The following is a 15,531-nucleotide window of genomic DNA, read 5'->3' as shown; positions in this document are numbered from 1 at the left end:
TAAATCTGATATCTTTTATTAGACCAACTCAAAGAGTTGGGGAAAAAAATTTTCTTAGCAAGCTTTCAGGCACAAACACTTTTTGTCAGGCTGAGGAAACATCTGCAAATGGGCTATGCTTTTCTTGGATGGAGTGGTAAAGTAGATGTGATTTACAGGCCCTATAGCCCGTCTTCTCTCACCAAGTAGTCTTGGCAGTTAAAGTTCACAATTCCACCCTTAACAACCTTTGGCTAGTTATAGCCTCAATTCACATTTTCACTGGACAGAAACTTTTGTCTTAATGATTTTTAATAGACAGTCTATTACAATGGCATTTATTTCGTACAATCTTCAGTAGAGACTGACTTTCAGAACCAAACCTTCACACTTCTTGACATGAGGCTACCCAGCACCTCACAGAAGTCACCCATGCCCCGAAGTTTTGGCCCCCTTGTAATCTTCCCGGTAGCAGAATGCCGTTCCTATGTCTACAGGAACTCCTGCTGTGTGGAACATAAGGTGGGGGGGTGAGTTCTACTTCTGCAGACCCTTAAGGTTTGGGACAAGAAAATAGTATGATATTGGAAAATGGTAGTTCTTTGTTATTAAACCTTCAGTGCGTGCTCTATTGTTTGTTTGATTTTGAGATATCTTCCTTCCATCCTTTCCACATTTATACACACATGTGTGCATGCACACACACATCTATAATAACAATCATCCTCAGGATTTCAGAGTTCTAGAACGAAGTCATCCTACTGAAATCTATAACTTATTTTGAAACTATCCTCTAAACAGTGAGCAAATTTAAAGAATAAAAATAACTATAAATGTTTCCTCTAATCTAGAAAAAATGTTATGAATTATTCACCACTGTTCTGTGTTACTCACTCCACAAATTAAATTAAATTAGGTCATGGGTTGTCAACTGGGGGGGTACGCGAGAAGGCCCTAGGACGTATGCATGGGTGGGCAGGGACGGAGTGCCGCCACACACCATCCAACGCAGGTATAGCCTGCTTGGCCAGATGCAGAGGAAGGCCACACGGCAGGCCTCTCTTCCCCATGTTCGGCTGGTGGGGGTACACTGTTCCACGTCTGGCCATTGGAGGTACACTGACTCAAAAAGGTTGGGAAAATCCCTGAATTAGGTTACAGCATACAGAGGGAAACATTTTGATATTGGCAACGCAACAGTATTTTCAAGGACAAGAATAATAAGGCATTTAGGAAATTCCTTTAAATGAAAATGAGAAATGAATGTCTACCAGATTATAAGTAGCAAGAGAAAAGAAAAATGCATATGCAGGTTAAATTCTACAGTACTTTGCCTATGTTGGCCTCTTGTAGCGATTAAAACAAAGGCAGAGGCAGAACACATTGTGCTCTCATTGACAAATCCTTTAATTATAAAAATAGAAATACTGAGCTGATATGTTGCTTGTATGTAGCATAAAATTCACTATATATTCAGTGCTAGTATGGGAACATAACTATTGGTTTCCTGCTGTTATTATTTTGGCCAGCATGGCTAACTCCCTTAGGGAGCATCTAAACAAGATGCTATGGCGCTGTAGCATCCCTTGGCAAAAACTGTGATGCCACCACTAAGTCGCCATAGCAATGCACTCCCTCATTATAGTGTGTTGCTATGGCAATGTAGCAGCCAAAAATAACTGTGCACGGTTGGCAGAGCACAGTATGAGCTGTTACTGCACCATCTTTTAGTACTTCCAAAAAAAGTACTAAATGATAGCACCATAACAAACGTGCCATACGTACACGTGTACACACACCCTTAATGTAACAATTTGGTATTATAGCCTCTCTCAGAGATTTCTTTTTTGATCTAATTTACCTGGAAAATGAAAGAGTAATGGGGTATTATCCTACATCCCTGCCTCTTCCCACTCCCCCCACAAAATTCCAAAATTAAAGAACTTTGTTTCAAAAGCCTATTAGGTTGCCAAAACCAGTTTACAAAATCCAAGCTCTTAGAAGAAAGAAAATGTATAGTTATGTGCATACATAATAAATGCATTATTCCTAACTAACGTAAAGAAATGCACACAATAAAATCTCTTTAATTTGTCATTCCAAGGGACTCGATGAGTAATTATCCATACCTGACTAATAATCAGTAGCCATTTCTAAACTTTTGTGAGATATATTCTGAATACCAGATCAAAATATGGTGAAGGATAGTTTCTGACATTTATAACGAAGAAAAAATATATTACAAACCTTGCAAAATTGTATGCAGTCTGGTTTGTACTCTGTATGATTATAGAGGTAAATGCCTAATCCACCATTTCTTATCACAAAATTTCAAGTGCTCACTATATAAGAATTACCAGATTATGAGGGAGTAAAATAACCAGTCAAAGATTTTTGTCTTCCATATTTGCATGCACTCCTTACCATAATAGAAGAAGATACGTAATTCAGCAAAATGGTTGATGTTCTATGTCTTGTTGATCCAAGTAAAGAGTATCCAGTACTTTGTAAGCACCGGCTGGCTCAACAGCCCAGCACTTTTAATTTGACGAATTATCAGGAGTAAACTTGTTATGATTTGGTATGTATACACACCTGGAAATAACTATTTTTTCTGTAACAGATGATGAATTAGCCAGAGTGTTTCATCCACAAATCAGTGGGACTCTGGCAGGGATTCTGTGCACCAACTGGTAAGGCCATAGTGACAAATTACCCCTGTGACTAATTAGCCAGATTTTCCTGTATTTCATCTTAAATCAACATTCTCTTTCATTCAAATAATAACTGTTGTTGCTTATCTCAAAGCACTGGCACAATACAGACTCTTCTGAAATTATGTACATGTGCATTAGTGATATCCTGATCCTATACCTCCATAGGTTGTCAAGTAAACATAGTTGTATCAGGTATCAAATGCTGTATGTCTGCCATGTTAAACTACAGGTAGAACATCATGCTCCAGACAGCATGCACATGCCTGTGCCCATGTACAGTATTTTTTTTTGTCTCTTGCTACCCCATTTCTCTCTAATTCATTTGCTGATTGAATCTACTTGTGACCTACAGCCCTGGTCTGACCTGCAAGCCTTCCCCCCCACACAACAGTATGCCCACCTTCTGGCAACTCACTTATCCTGCCGTAGTCACTGCCAACTAAATTAAACCAAGGAATCCAGCAATTCTGCTGTTTCTCACCTGCTGTGTGAGCTCTGTCCTGACACTGCTGCCCTCTAATGGACTGTCCATAGTCAAACAGCCTCTTCAATTTTCTTTCTCTACCTGCTGAAAGGATTGCTTTTTCTGAAGTGAAGCCAAAGACAGGAAAATGGAGTTTTAAGCCAGGTGGTCACTGAACTACAGCTCCCAGAATGCTTCTTGTTATGCCCAAATGTGGCCTGGCAAACTATTCTCATGTCTCAGTGGACATGATGTTCTCGCTGCTGAGTTAGACCCTAAAACTAGCATAGTGCCCAGTGCTAGCATAGGATAGTGCTAGCAGGGTACCAAATTGCTTAGAATGGCGTGAATGACTGAGTCACAATTTCCCCTTAGCGCAGTGATTTTCAACCCAGGGCTGCACTGAGATCTTTTCAAAGGTGCCTCAGGGTGTCACACAATATTAGTACTGTTAGGTGTATAAAGATGATTCACAAAATAACCCTGAGATTTCAAAAATGATTTAACAGTGTTAAAAACAGTCTGACCTAATGTGATCTTTCTGATTTCTTTGCAACAGAAGAATTACTCTTTGTTCTGTAGTCAAAGAACTAGTGAAAATTAAGAGCTGGTATATTCCTCAAGGTGCCTTGAATCTAAAAAGGTTGAGAACCACTGCTTTAGTATCATTTTTGCCCCCAAAGCCCTAACACAATCATGATGGCATGGAGCATGCTGTGCTGCAGCCTGTCATCTCTGATATATTAGTCCTAACATCAAGTTTTAGATTCTGTTTCCATTATTGATCTCCTGGTACTTTCCCCAAAAGATGCAGTGTTAGTTTAGTGTCTAGATACATGCTTCATGTTTCTGGCGTTACAGGCCTATGGTCCTTAATTTCTTATCCTTTTGCGCAATATTGCTGTTAAACAGCTGCAAGTGCCCCATTCCAGAGTTGGCCGTATCTAAGTGCTAGATATGTCTTCTCTAGTAAGTGCTTTAGGATTGTGATCTGTGATGGATGGAAGATGCTCTAGGAGCATCAAATTCAGTTCACAGTTGGTGCGTCCACATCAGACACTGACTGCACAGTAGCTGAAAAATACTGCACAGACAGTAGTATCAGGCTACTGCACAGTAGCATCATCTAAAAGATGTTACTGTGCATTTATTTGGTACTTGCTGACCATTTCTACATAGGCGGCAGACTGTGCAGTTGTTTCATAGTTAGTAGGGTCAGAAGGGACCTGAGCAGATCATCAAGTCCGACCCCCTGCCATGGCAGGAGAGAGTACTGGGGTCAAATGACCCCAGCAAGGTGACTGTCAAGCCTTGTCTTAAAGACCCCCAGGGTAGGAGCCAGCACCACTTCCCTTGGAAGTTGGTTCCAGATCCTAGCCGCCCTGACCATGAAGTAGCGCCTCCTGATGTCTAGCCTGAATCTACCCTCTGCCAGCTTGTGACCATTATTTCTAGTCACTCCTGGCAGTGCTCGGGGGAAACAGGGACTCCCCCAGTGCCTGCTGGTCCCCTCTGACTAGTTTGTAAACTGCCACTAGATCCCCCCTCAGCTTTCTCTTGTGGAGGCTGAACAGGTTCAGGTCCCATAGTCTCTCCTTAGAGGGCCTGCCCTGCTGCCCCCTGATCATGTGGGTGGCCCTCCTCTGGACCCTCTCCATGTTGTCCACGTCCCTCTTGAAGTGCGGCAACCAGAACTGGACACAGTACTCCAGCTGCAGCCTTACAGGTGCCGCATAGAGAGGGAGGATAACCTCCTTGGCCCTGCTTGAGATGCATCTGTGGATGCATGACAAGGTGAGGTTGTCCTTCCTGACTGCATCCCCACACTGCCGGCCCATGTTCATCTTGGCATCAATGACAATTCCAAGATCCTTTTCTGTCTCTGCACTGACGAGAAGGGAGTTCCCCAGCCTGTAGGTATGCTGCTGGTTCTTCCTCCCCAGGTGCAGCACCTTGCACTTGTCAAGTGTTGAATCCCATCCTATTCTTGTCCACCTACCCCTGTAACCTGTCTAGGTCCGATTGCAGCCTATTCCTTCCTTCTAGCGTGCCCACATCCCCCCACATCTTAGTGTCATGAGCAAATTTGAGCAAGGTGCTTTTTACCCCCTTGTCCAAGTCACTGATGAAGATGTTGAACAGTGCGGGCCCGAGGACCGAGCCCTGGGGGACCCCACTGCCCACATCCCTCCAGGTCGAAAACGACCCGTCTGCCACCACTCTCTGGGTGCAGCCCTCCAGCCATTTGGCGGCCTATGCATAACCAAGCACTAAATAACTGTGCAGTAACTGGCATTATTGCACAGTAGCGTTAGAAAAACCCATGTGTGGACGCTACTGCACAGTAGCTTGTTACTACTGCACAGTAACATTATGTTATGGTTAGTGTCCCCCAATGCTACTGCATAGTAGCAATGAGCTACTGCGCAGTAGCGTCTTGTATAGACATAGCCATTAAGTACTAAATAAATGCGCAATAACAACTGTGCAGTAGTATCTTGTATAGACATGCCCACTGAGCCAAAACTACTTCCATCCACAGCAGGTCCCTAATGATACAAATTGGAATTTGCAGAGATCAAGAGTAAATTATGGCATCTGTGTAGGATCTAAAATCTTAGTTATCGTTATTTGTTCAGTGCCTTATTGTCACATTCACTCTAGTATCCACCATTTAGAATCCATTCTATTTGTTTCCTCTTACTTTGCCATTCTTTTTCTTTTCCATCTCACCTTTTTGCTTCCCTCCCTGCAGCAATTTCAAGCCTCCTCCATGAACTGCATTACCAGCCCCTTCACATATCTACCAAAAGACCAGCAGTGAGATTGCTGTTGACATATCGAGTTATTAGACTTTAATATTAGACCTTAGAGTCAACAACCCCTTGCAATTAGTGGGATATAAGGAAGTTTGTCTGTTTGTTTCAGATCACATTGGGAAAGTTAAACTTAACAATCAGGAGGGATAGAAACAGACTATTTAAAATGAAGAATCTTAAGACTATGCAGAAGCCAAACACATACTCCAGGTGCACCATTTACTTGACCCCACAGGGCTAGAAAAATTGATTCCTCTTTGGTAGGAGGGGAAATTCAGTCACCACCTTAATTCAGCCTGCGTTTCCTCCATTACAACAAATTACCTTCACTACAATGTGTCTAAGGAAATGCCATCTTCTGGGAGCTAAACTTTGGTGACATTCTCAGTCTTCTCATAGGGCAATTAGAGCCCAGGGTGTTTTTCTGTCATGTTGTTACATGTGGTCCTCTGTGAAACAATGCAATTGAAAGACTTCAGATGCATTTAGTGTCCTTCATCCCTGTTTTGGCTTTGCTTTTTTATCTTGTCCATAGACCTGTGGTCCCACTCCATCACCATGTAAACCAGTGCGAGGTCTACTCATAGCTCCCATGTCTCTTATGCTGACAGGTAACATGACTGAAATCACTTGTGCATCATCTTCTCATGGAAGATAATTTGGATAGCACAGGACTGTGTGAGGAAATGTCTATCCTCTCCTCAGATATTCTGCAGCTATCTTCTGTGGATCTTGCTGGGTATACATATACATAGCCCATGAGCTACAACTGCAAAAGGGTCTTTTAGGCAGGAGTCATGGGGAGTGAACTCCTCATTGCATCATTTCCGTCAAAACTGTTTGCTTGTTACTACTTTTGGCTGTCTGTTTTCCTTGAACTCCCCAACTTTCCCTGCAGTATGTTCCCATCTCCCAGGAAATAATGTGCAGAGAGAAATGTCAGGAACTCAGGTGTGAAATATATTTTAATTAAGTTTAGGGCCTTGTTTTTTTAGTCTCTGTTGCTCAGCTGAGGGTGACTGCCCAAAGGACAAAGCAGATGGTAGGGGTGGCAGAAGAAAGTGAAGAAAAGGTAGGGAAGGGAGGCAGGGGGAGAAAGATCAGGGGAAGCAGATTGAGGGCATGTGTTTGTTTCCAACAAGTTTTTAAACACCCCCACACAGTACAACACAACAAACCATGGAGAGGCTGACCCGGAGAGTCACAATATGCACACACCAACCTGTGTCACAGCAGAGCACCTCAGTGTTAAGTTGCCTAAGGATATAGCTCAATACAAACACAACATTCAGAGTCCAACAACTAAACACATGGGCTCCAACTCACTTCAGCAGACACACTTTGGGCAATAATAAGCTTGAAGGCCAGCAGAGATATATATACTGACACAAAGACCTACAGCCCCATGCACTGAATAGTCACTAAAACCACACATAGTCAGGCAACTAACTATGTAAACCCACATTAATCAGTGCACACATTCACTGTGCTCTTTGAGAGATGCCACAGACACACTAACAGACGTGTTCATACAGCCTAAAACACAAGCAGAATGACTCAAATAGATCTGCAGACAGATGAAAAAAAATACACAAAACGCAGAGTCTCAGACATGCCTACAATACCCCAAAGCAAGAGATGAAAGGAGAACTCATTTTTACCATTTGCTTGAGAGCTAGGGATACCTGAACTCACAGGGACTTAGGGAGACAGGAAACCAGATGGCTGAGTGGCAAAGGAGAAGAGAGAGAGACAGAGAGAAGGGGTTAAGGTGCAAGGAAGATAGCTTCAGAGTCTGTGCATTGGGAATTAGCTGGGGATTTGCTGTGCACCAGACAATGTTCAAAGAACACTTGGATTGCGAAAGTTGTGTCCAGCGAAGCGAGCTTCATCCCCCAGCTCTTCTTCAATCCTGCAGGGAAAAAATGTTAATCAACTTCAGAGCCTCAGTGCAGGGCAGTATTGAGGAAATACCTGGGGCATCAGGAGCAACTCCGACAGAGCAAATCATAGTTTCATAGTTCATAGTTTCTAGGGTCAGAAGGGACCTGAGTAGATCATCTATTCTGACCCCCTGCCATGGCAGGAAAGAGTACTGGGGTCAAACGTCCCCAGCAAGGTGTTCCTCTAGCCTTGTCTTAAAGACCCCCAGGGTAGGAGCCAGCACCACTTCTCTTGGAAGTTGGTTCCAGACCCTAGCCGCCCTGACCGTGAAGTAGCGCCTCCTGATATCTAGCCTACAAATGTTTGAAGTGAGATAGAGCAGGAAAAACGGGCTGTGATGAATGTCAGGACTAGATTGACAGAGGTATTGCATCTTTCGGAGGGGGAGAAGAGACATCTGAAGAGAGATCCCATCTAGGATACTGCAGTCAGGTGGGACCCTGGTGACAACAAGAACATTCCCATGCCCTACATCCTTAGTCCTGGGGTTCTCTGCCTGTGCTGTCCATCTTTTCCACCCTGGTGAGGCTCAAAAGACATCCCCCTTATCTGCATCCTTAGCTCTAGGCCCACTCACCTCATGAGCTGGTTGTATTTGGCCAGTCTCTCAGACCTGCAAGGGGCTCCTGTCTTTATCTGCAAAATATGCACCACACAAAACTGTGAGACATCCTCATGGTACATTACCTCCCATGCACGGGACCCCAAGTCTGTCCTGGAAGACAGAGGGAATTCACCCTCCATGTTAATTCAACTCTGATCTTCTCCTCCCATACTCCACTCCAAGGCTGTCCAGGGCCTAGATTCCAGCTCATTGACACTTACCTGTCCAGTGCACAGGCCCACAACCAGGTCAGCAATGAAGGTGTCTTCAGTCTCCCCAGATCGGTGACTCACCATCACTCCCCAGCCATTCTCTTGAGCCAATTTGCAGCTAGAGAGAAACAATGAGGTTGAAGGCTCTCTCTCCTACAGCCCCCACATGCCTGGGAAGAGGCTCTGTCACCCCTCCCCTGCCCAGACATGGCTCCCAGGACTCCTACTGCCTGCTGACAAAGATAAAGACCCTGTCAACAGCAAAGTTGCACCAATCTAACTAGCTGCTTTAGAAATCAGAGGGAACCAATGACACCACTTCCTGCCCCTGTGTTGGGCATGGCTAGAGGGCTGGGGACTCACGCTTGAATGGCTTCTGTGACTGATCCAATCTGGTTGACTTTGAGCAAGAGGCAGTTGCAGGCCTTTTCCTCAACAGCTCGTTCAATGCGTTTGGGGTTTGTCACTGTCAGGTCATCCCCCACAATCTGAATCCCCACATTGGCTGTGAACTTGGTCCAGGCTTCCCAGTCATCCTGATCAAAGGGATCCTCAATGGAGACCACTGTAGAGACAGGGGAAGTTGGGCAAGTTACAGCTGCCTCCTTCCCAGCCCAACATTGCACAGTGATCCAAACCTCCAGGTAGCAAGCACTAAGGGTATCTCCATGTTGTCACACGCAAGACCCCTGATCAAGCCTTATACTGCACTGCACAGTACTGCATAATGCGCACGTACTCTAAGCATAGCAGCTCACCTGGGTAATCACGTACAAAGCTTTGGTAGAGGTCACCAAGCTCATCTGCAGAGATATAGCGGCTAGGGTCATCAGGGGATTTGAAATCCAAGTCATATTTGCCATCACGGTAGAACTCAGATGCTGCCACATCCATGCCGATAACAATCTTGTCAGTATAGCCAGCTTTGTCAATGGCTTCCTTGAGGAGTTCCAGAGCTGGAACAGTGACAGACAGAGTGAACAAAACACTGCTAAACTGCTTACATCAAACTCATCCAGAACTCCAGTCACTCAACAGGAGTGACATGCCCAAGAGACAGGAGCTGCCGAGGAAGGACAAACACCAAAAAAGGACAGTCCCTCTCTAGACTGCTGTGTTGAGACCTTAGCTGGGGAATTAACAAAAAGACAAAAAGAAGGGAAACTGTATCAGTTGGACCTAAATATGGAAAGGCCTCATATCGCACAGAAGAGCTGGCTCTGGTAAGACACAACCTTATAGGCTTTACTCAGCTCTGGCCTCCTCAATCCCAGAAAGTGATGGGCAGGCAAGAGCTCAGAGAAGAGATAGGAAAATACTCCAGGGGTTGAAGGCATTAAGTTCTTGGGAGGAATTCAGAGACCTAATCCCACAGCTCAGAGCTGTGACAAGGGCGAAGGACATAACTGCCTGCAAGTATGCAAGGCCACTGAACACCAAAGGGAGGGGACTGTTTAGGAAATCAGTTAATGGGGCAGGATGTTACTAAGGAGAAGGTGCTCAGAAGGATAACCAAGCATGGTGAGGAGCTGTCTCTTCAGTGGAAGGACTCAGAACCCTGAAACTGGAGACACTAGGGATTAGGAGCCTTAGGAAATGGACATAGAGTGAGCAGTGATCCAGCCAAGGATGCATCTGTCCAATCTCTGCCCCTTTTGATCATTCTTTTTTTTTTTTTTTTTTTTATCTCTCTCACCTTCACTATTCTCTAGGATGTTGGGGGCAAAGCCACCCTCATCTCCCACATTGGTGGCATCCTTGCCATACTTCTCCTTGATGACACTCTTGAGGTTGTGGTAGACCTCGGCCCCAATCTGCATGGCATCCCGAAAGCTTTCTGCCCCTACAGGCAGGATCATAAACTCCTGCATGGCTAGCTTGTTCCCAGCATGTGAGCCTCCATTGATCACATTGAAGGCCTGGATGAACACAGAAAGAAGCAGAGGTGAAATTGCCAATCCCTTATAACTGCTCTGAAAGGGAGCTCTCAGTTGAGCCCCCACATTCCATCAGTCCTGCATTCCCCAGCCTCACCATAGCCCCACAAACTTTAAATCTCTTTGCAAGTAGACTTGACAGCCAGAGCCCCAGAAAGTTCTTACAGGCACAGGCAAGATGAGGTCTGAATTCCCAGCCAGGTCAGCAATGTGTCGATACAGGGGGACTTCTTTCTCTGCAGCACCTGCCTTGCACACAGCCAGGGACACCCCGAGGATGGCGTTGGCTCCAAACTTGGCTGCAAACATTTCAAAATTCGGAGTAAACATCCCAAACTCCTTCACTTCTGCCCTACAGCCCCCCTTTCTATTCCAGCCCTGGCTCCCCACACAGCTATGCCAGTGCCCCTCACTCCTGCCCCGCAGCGCCCCCTGCTATTCTATCCTTGGGTTTCCCACAGCCCTGTCAGGACCCTCACTCTTGCCCTGTAGCATCCCACCCCCTACTCCTGTGCTATTCTATTTCTAATACCAAAGGAAAACAGAATTACATTTGTTCTCTGTTCCATCCATCTCTATCATAAGGTTGTCTATCTTCTCTTGATCCACAACTGAGAGGCCCTGCAAGAAGAAACATTTCCTAAGACAGGGTTGTGAGGAAGAGTCTTGAGAGAGCATGAGGGAGATCTAGATTGTGGGAGAATCCATATGCATATACCCCTAGAAATCTAATGTCATAGGGTGTGGACAGATGAAACAATTATACTACTTTAAAAGGGGGCAGGGGAAGAGGACTCACTGAAGTTCAGCTGAAACCAGTTTGCTCTGAACAAAAAAGTTACTATAGCTTAGTTTTACTTATTACGGAATCAGACCAAACTACAGATCAGATGGTACGTGCTTCCAAGTGGTAAGCCCTGCTCCCTTTAAAGCAGTGCAATTGTTTGTCCCTAGTGTGTGAAGCAGAGGTTGTGTGTAAAGTGCAGCATCTTCTACAGAGTATAGATGTACCAAAGCCAAATGTACCAAATAGATGTACTAGCAAGCTTGGGTTCCCAATGCAGTCCACCCATGTAGAAGCAAGGAGCTTGGTCTGAACTAACCACCCACCTATCTTCTAGTTCTCGGCATGTTTTTTCAACCTGCAGCAAGCTGAAAACTAGATAAGTTCTAGTAGCCAAGCTATCTAGCTTACAGGAAACAGAGAAAGGTCCTCATTACACTATACCCAGAGCAGTGTAGACATATCCAGAGTGTGTATGTGCATGTCTCTAAGATCAGATGTCTCAGAGTGTAAATAAGGGACCTACTAGTGCAGCTCAGAGACTTCTTTTAACATCCATGTCCCTAGAGCTGCACAAGCAGGATTGTTGCCCTGGCTCCCTAGGAAGCAGTATACAAGTTGCACACATAGTACTGGCTGTGTAGCACATGGTTCAGTTCATGTTATGGCTCTGTCCTAGGTTTTGGAGACTGGCTCTCTAGCAGTGCCATAAACACATTGTTACTACCTGATGAGACCACTGATCATGTCATAGAAAAGTCCAGTTCCTGCACAAACAGAATCAGTGGCCCATCACTCTGTGGATGCCATATGGAGAAGAGAGGTGACAAATGGGAGAGGGCATGGAAGCATCGGAGGAAGGCACTGCAGTATCTGGAAAGAACATCTGAAAAAGGGAGAGCACTTTAGAGTGAGACAGGGCCACTGGAAATCAGATGGCAGGGAGTCTAAAAACTGGGTCAAGTGCACTGAACTTCTACTAAGAACCACCACTGCAGAAGAACCTTCATTATAATACACACACACACAAAAAGGGCTTGTGATGGAGTGTGCCTGGGGTAAAAGGGAAATATCAAGGTAGTAGTAAAGCTGGTGAAATGGAGAGAGACAGACAAAGATTAGAAGAAAACAAGAGCAAAATAAATTTTCAACAAAGAATAAAGGGAAATCCTTACAGAGCTCAGGAGAGCTGGAGCAATAGTGTTGTTGATATGATCCACGGCCTGCAGGACCCCTAGAGAAAGGAAGAGATGGAGAGAGACAGAGGCAGAGACAGAGTGAGAGAGACAAAGGCCACAGACAGATGAACATATACCCTGGTGTAATTTACAGTGGTTTTATACAGCTACCTAAATTACACTGGGATCAAGAATAGACAAAATGTGCAGCTACTCCAAATAGCTACCTTAGGGGTGGGACAGATGACACAATCTGGTGTAATTTACACCAGTAGAATGTTTTAATCACATATCTTTCAGGATAATTCTCCACCAGATTGGAAAGAATTATCCAGGCTTGATGTTTGTCTCATCTGTCCACTCCTTTTTACACCAGTGTAAATGCCTGTTACCTTGATGGAAAACTTTCATCTGCTCAGGGTAAGAGAAAGAAAGAGAGGAAGAAAGAGAGGAAGGGAGGGGAGGGAAGGGAGAGAAAGACTCAGGGCCTGATTTTCCACCCAGATTTGTGCACCTGGAATTCCAGTGAGGTCAAGGGAATTAAACAGCATCAAGCAAGTACAGCTGATGGAAATCAGGTCGAGGGTCAGCCACCCACAGACACAACTTTGATATTAGGGAGTTGCCCGGAAGGTCCTCAGCAAGACAAGGAGTGGGATACTCCCCACCTTTTCCTAGGAATCGTGATTTGTCATCATCTCGTAGCTCCAGAGCTTCATAGATGCCAGTGGAAGCACCGCTGGGAACTGCTGCTCGGAACATGCCTGGCAGAGCGAAACACACATGTAAAAGTGGAGGAAAGGATAAAGAAAAAAAATGTTTTCAATGTCCATCCCCCTTTCTTGCATCTCTGTGAAAATGCCTCACCTATCATTAATGAAAACTCATGGCTTCTAAGGCATTTGGGGAAGGACTAGATAACCCCTGAGGTCTCTTCCACCACTTATGACTTCATGATCACCCTGGGTTATATGTGGGGAAATTAGAGCACAAGTAGGGGAACAACTTCACCGAAGGTTATATAATGAGATGAGTAGCAGAGCCACACAGAGAACCAAGGAGTCCTGAGTCCCAGCCCCTTAGGTGCCTTCATGAGTTCCTACTCTTCATCAAACTAGAAACAGAGTCCTGGAGTTCTCTTCTCCATCTCCTACTCTAACACATTAGCCAAAGGAGCTTGAATGGTGGCTGCAGGCAATTTCTCCCATTTTGAAGTTACTTTGTCTTTCTGAATAAAGAAGGTAATGAAATATCCAATTCTAGAAGCAGGATCTGTTTAGGTCACCCATAATTCCTAGGCTGACACACACTTACCTGAATGCACACAGAAGCACTTAAGCTGCTACATACATAAAACACACATACACACAAGAGATTTGTTTTAATTTAGATTACAAAACCTACAGGCATGCAGCAAAATGAGCATGTCCAGGAATCAAGAACATACCTGCAAAAACTGAAAACGTTTCCTATCAATAAGAATGTGAATGTGGGACACTAGTACACAGAGCGACATTTGCATGAAGGTATGTACACATGCATTAACATGCACAGGGATGCATGCCCTTCATTGGAATATACACAAACAACCTGTCACACACACATACACACACACACACACACACACACACACGCAAGCAGTTTCATTTAGTGCACAATGCTATACGGACTGCTAACATCTCTCTGTACTACAGAGGACACATGCCTTCCCTAGTGAGCTCTCTCACACACAGCCAGACAGACATGGGCCTTTCCTGTCAGAGCTAACAGAAATTATCTGTCAACACAAGATGCACAGTGGGTACCTTCTCTCTAGGTGCCGCAGCAATAGAGGGTAAGGTAACAGGCACGTATGCACTGTCCCTGAACACACACTTGGATACATGCTGCCACAACTTCACACACATTCACCTCTAATGAGATTAAAATTTGGGGCCCCAATGTCTCTGGCATGGTATCTGAGGTAAATTCTCCAGCAGTGGTCAAGAGCAAAATCCCCAGTATTGCAAGAGTGTGCCAAGGAGTTGGAGACACAGCAGTGGGTGCCATTTTCTATGCAGGTCACCTGCAATTTCTCAGTTTTTTCTAGCTGGCTGCCAACAGGCTGACCTGGTTCCACTTCCTACAAGGCTATTCTGCCTGGACTCATTCATTCTTCTCCCACGTACCTTTCTGTGTACACAAATCCACCTCAACAGTGGGGTTCCCACGGGAATCCAAAATCTCCCTGGCATGGATCTTTTCGATGGACATGATGAATCCGGTCTTCTCTAAAAAAGAGTGGAAAGTGGCACTGGTGGAAAGAAAAGGAAGCCAAAGGATTCAAGCTGTGGTCTACTCTGTGCCAAAGGCCTCCTAGTCTGCCAGAGACACTGAGCTTTGTTTTTAGTTTCCCATTCCCAGAGAGAGAAAGGGGGGAAAACTCAGAGAAGAGCCACAGAAACACTGCTCAAGTTGGAATTAGCTTATCTCTCCTGAGAACCTATCTGGCTCAAGGAGAGACACAAGAACTGCTGGCAAAGACCCAAAAGGTGCAAATCCTCTGGGATTAAGGCAGCAGTGTTCAACCCTTCCACCCCAAAGGACACCTAGGGTTTTGACCTGGTCTGCTCCCTTCACTTGCAGAAAGCGCAGAGAGCTCTCCCACCTAAGTGGGGAGCTAGTTCCTGCTCTTCCCCCTACAGAGCACCTGGTCTTCAGTGAGAGAAGAGGGTGGCTGGAGACGTGGGGCTAGGGCAGAGAACCAAGGCACTAGCTGGTGACTGGCTCTCAGCTTCTCTTCCCTCTCTGGGGCTGCCCTGAGGTTGTTGGAAGAATCCATCACTATCCCACAGCCTAGCAGGGAAGCTGGCATGAGAGCAGTCAGAGCTATTGTCCTCCCTTTACTGCAAGGC

The 15,531-nt window shown here is 45.2% G+C and overlaps 1 protein-coding gene across 3 annotated transcripts in view; it reads right to left on the bottom strand.

Annotated features, from left to right (window-relative positions):
* Positions 1 to 15,531, bottom strand: part of ENO2 (enolase 2) — a 56,832-nt gene that overhangs the window by 39,351 nt on the left and 1,950 nt on the right. The window contains exons 2-12 of one of the 3 annotated variants that reach the window (XM_090055375.1): positions 14,806 to 14,930; positions 13,306 to 13,401; positions 12,635 to 12,693; positions 11,227 to 11,296; positions 10,841 to 10,974; positions 10,435 to 10,657; positions 9,497 to 9,694; positions 9,102 to 9,303; positions 8,748 to 8,856; positions 8,500 to 8,558; positions 3,178 to 7,890 (exon numbers count right to left, since the gene is read on the bottom strand). In XM_090055375.1, the coding sequence (XP_089911501.1) occupies positions 7,821 to 7,890; positions 8,500 to 8,558; positions 8,748 to 8,856; positions 9,102 to 9,303; positions 9,497 to 9,694; positions 10,435 to 10,657; positions 10,841 to 10,974; positions 11,227 to 11,296; positions 12,635 to 12,693; positions 13,306 to 13,401; positions 14,806 to 14,890 (1,305 nt within the window). In that variant the 5' untranslated portion in view covers positions 14,891 to 14,930 and the 3' untranslated portion in view covers positions 3,178 to 7,820. The remainder of the gene's footprint in view (positions 1 to 3,177; positions 7,891 to 8,499; positions 8,559 to 8,747; positions 8,857 to 9,101; positions 9,304 to 9,496; positions 9,695 to 10,434; positions 10,658 to 10,840; positions 10,975 to 11,226; positions 11,297 to 12,634; positions 12,694 to 13,305; positions 13,402 to 14,805; positions 14,931 to 15,531) is intronic. The other 2 variants (XM_090055390.1, XM_090055383.1) reach the window with 2 other exon arrangements.

Source organism: Crocodylus siamensis, chromosome 1 (genome assembly GCF_052110815.1).
Source record: "Crocodylus siamensis isolate JL-2025a chromosome 1, ASM5211081v1, whole genome shotgun sequence".
Taxonomy (NCBI): domain Eukaryota; kingdom Metazoa; phylum Chordata; order Crocodylia; family Crocodylidae; genus Crocodylus; species Crocodylus siamensis.
The sequence above is the reverse complement of the archived record's forward strand: the minus strand, read 5'-3'. Positions and strand labels throughout refer to the sequence as shown.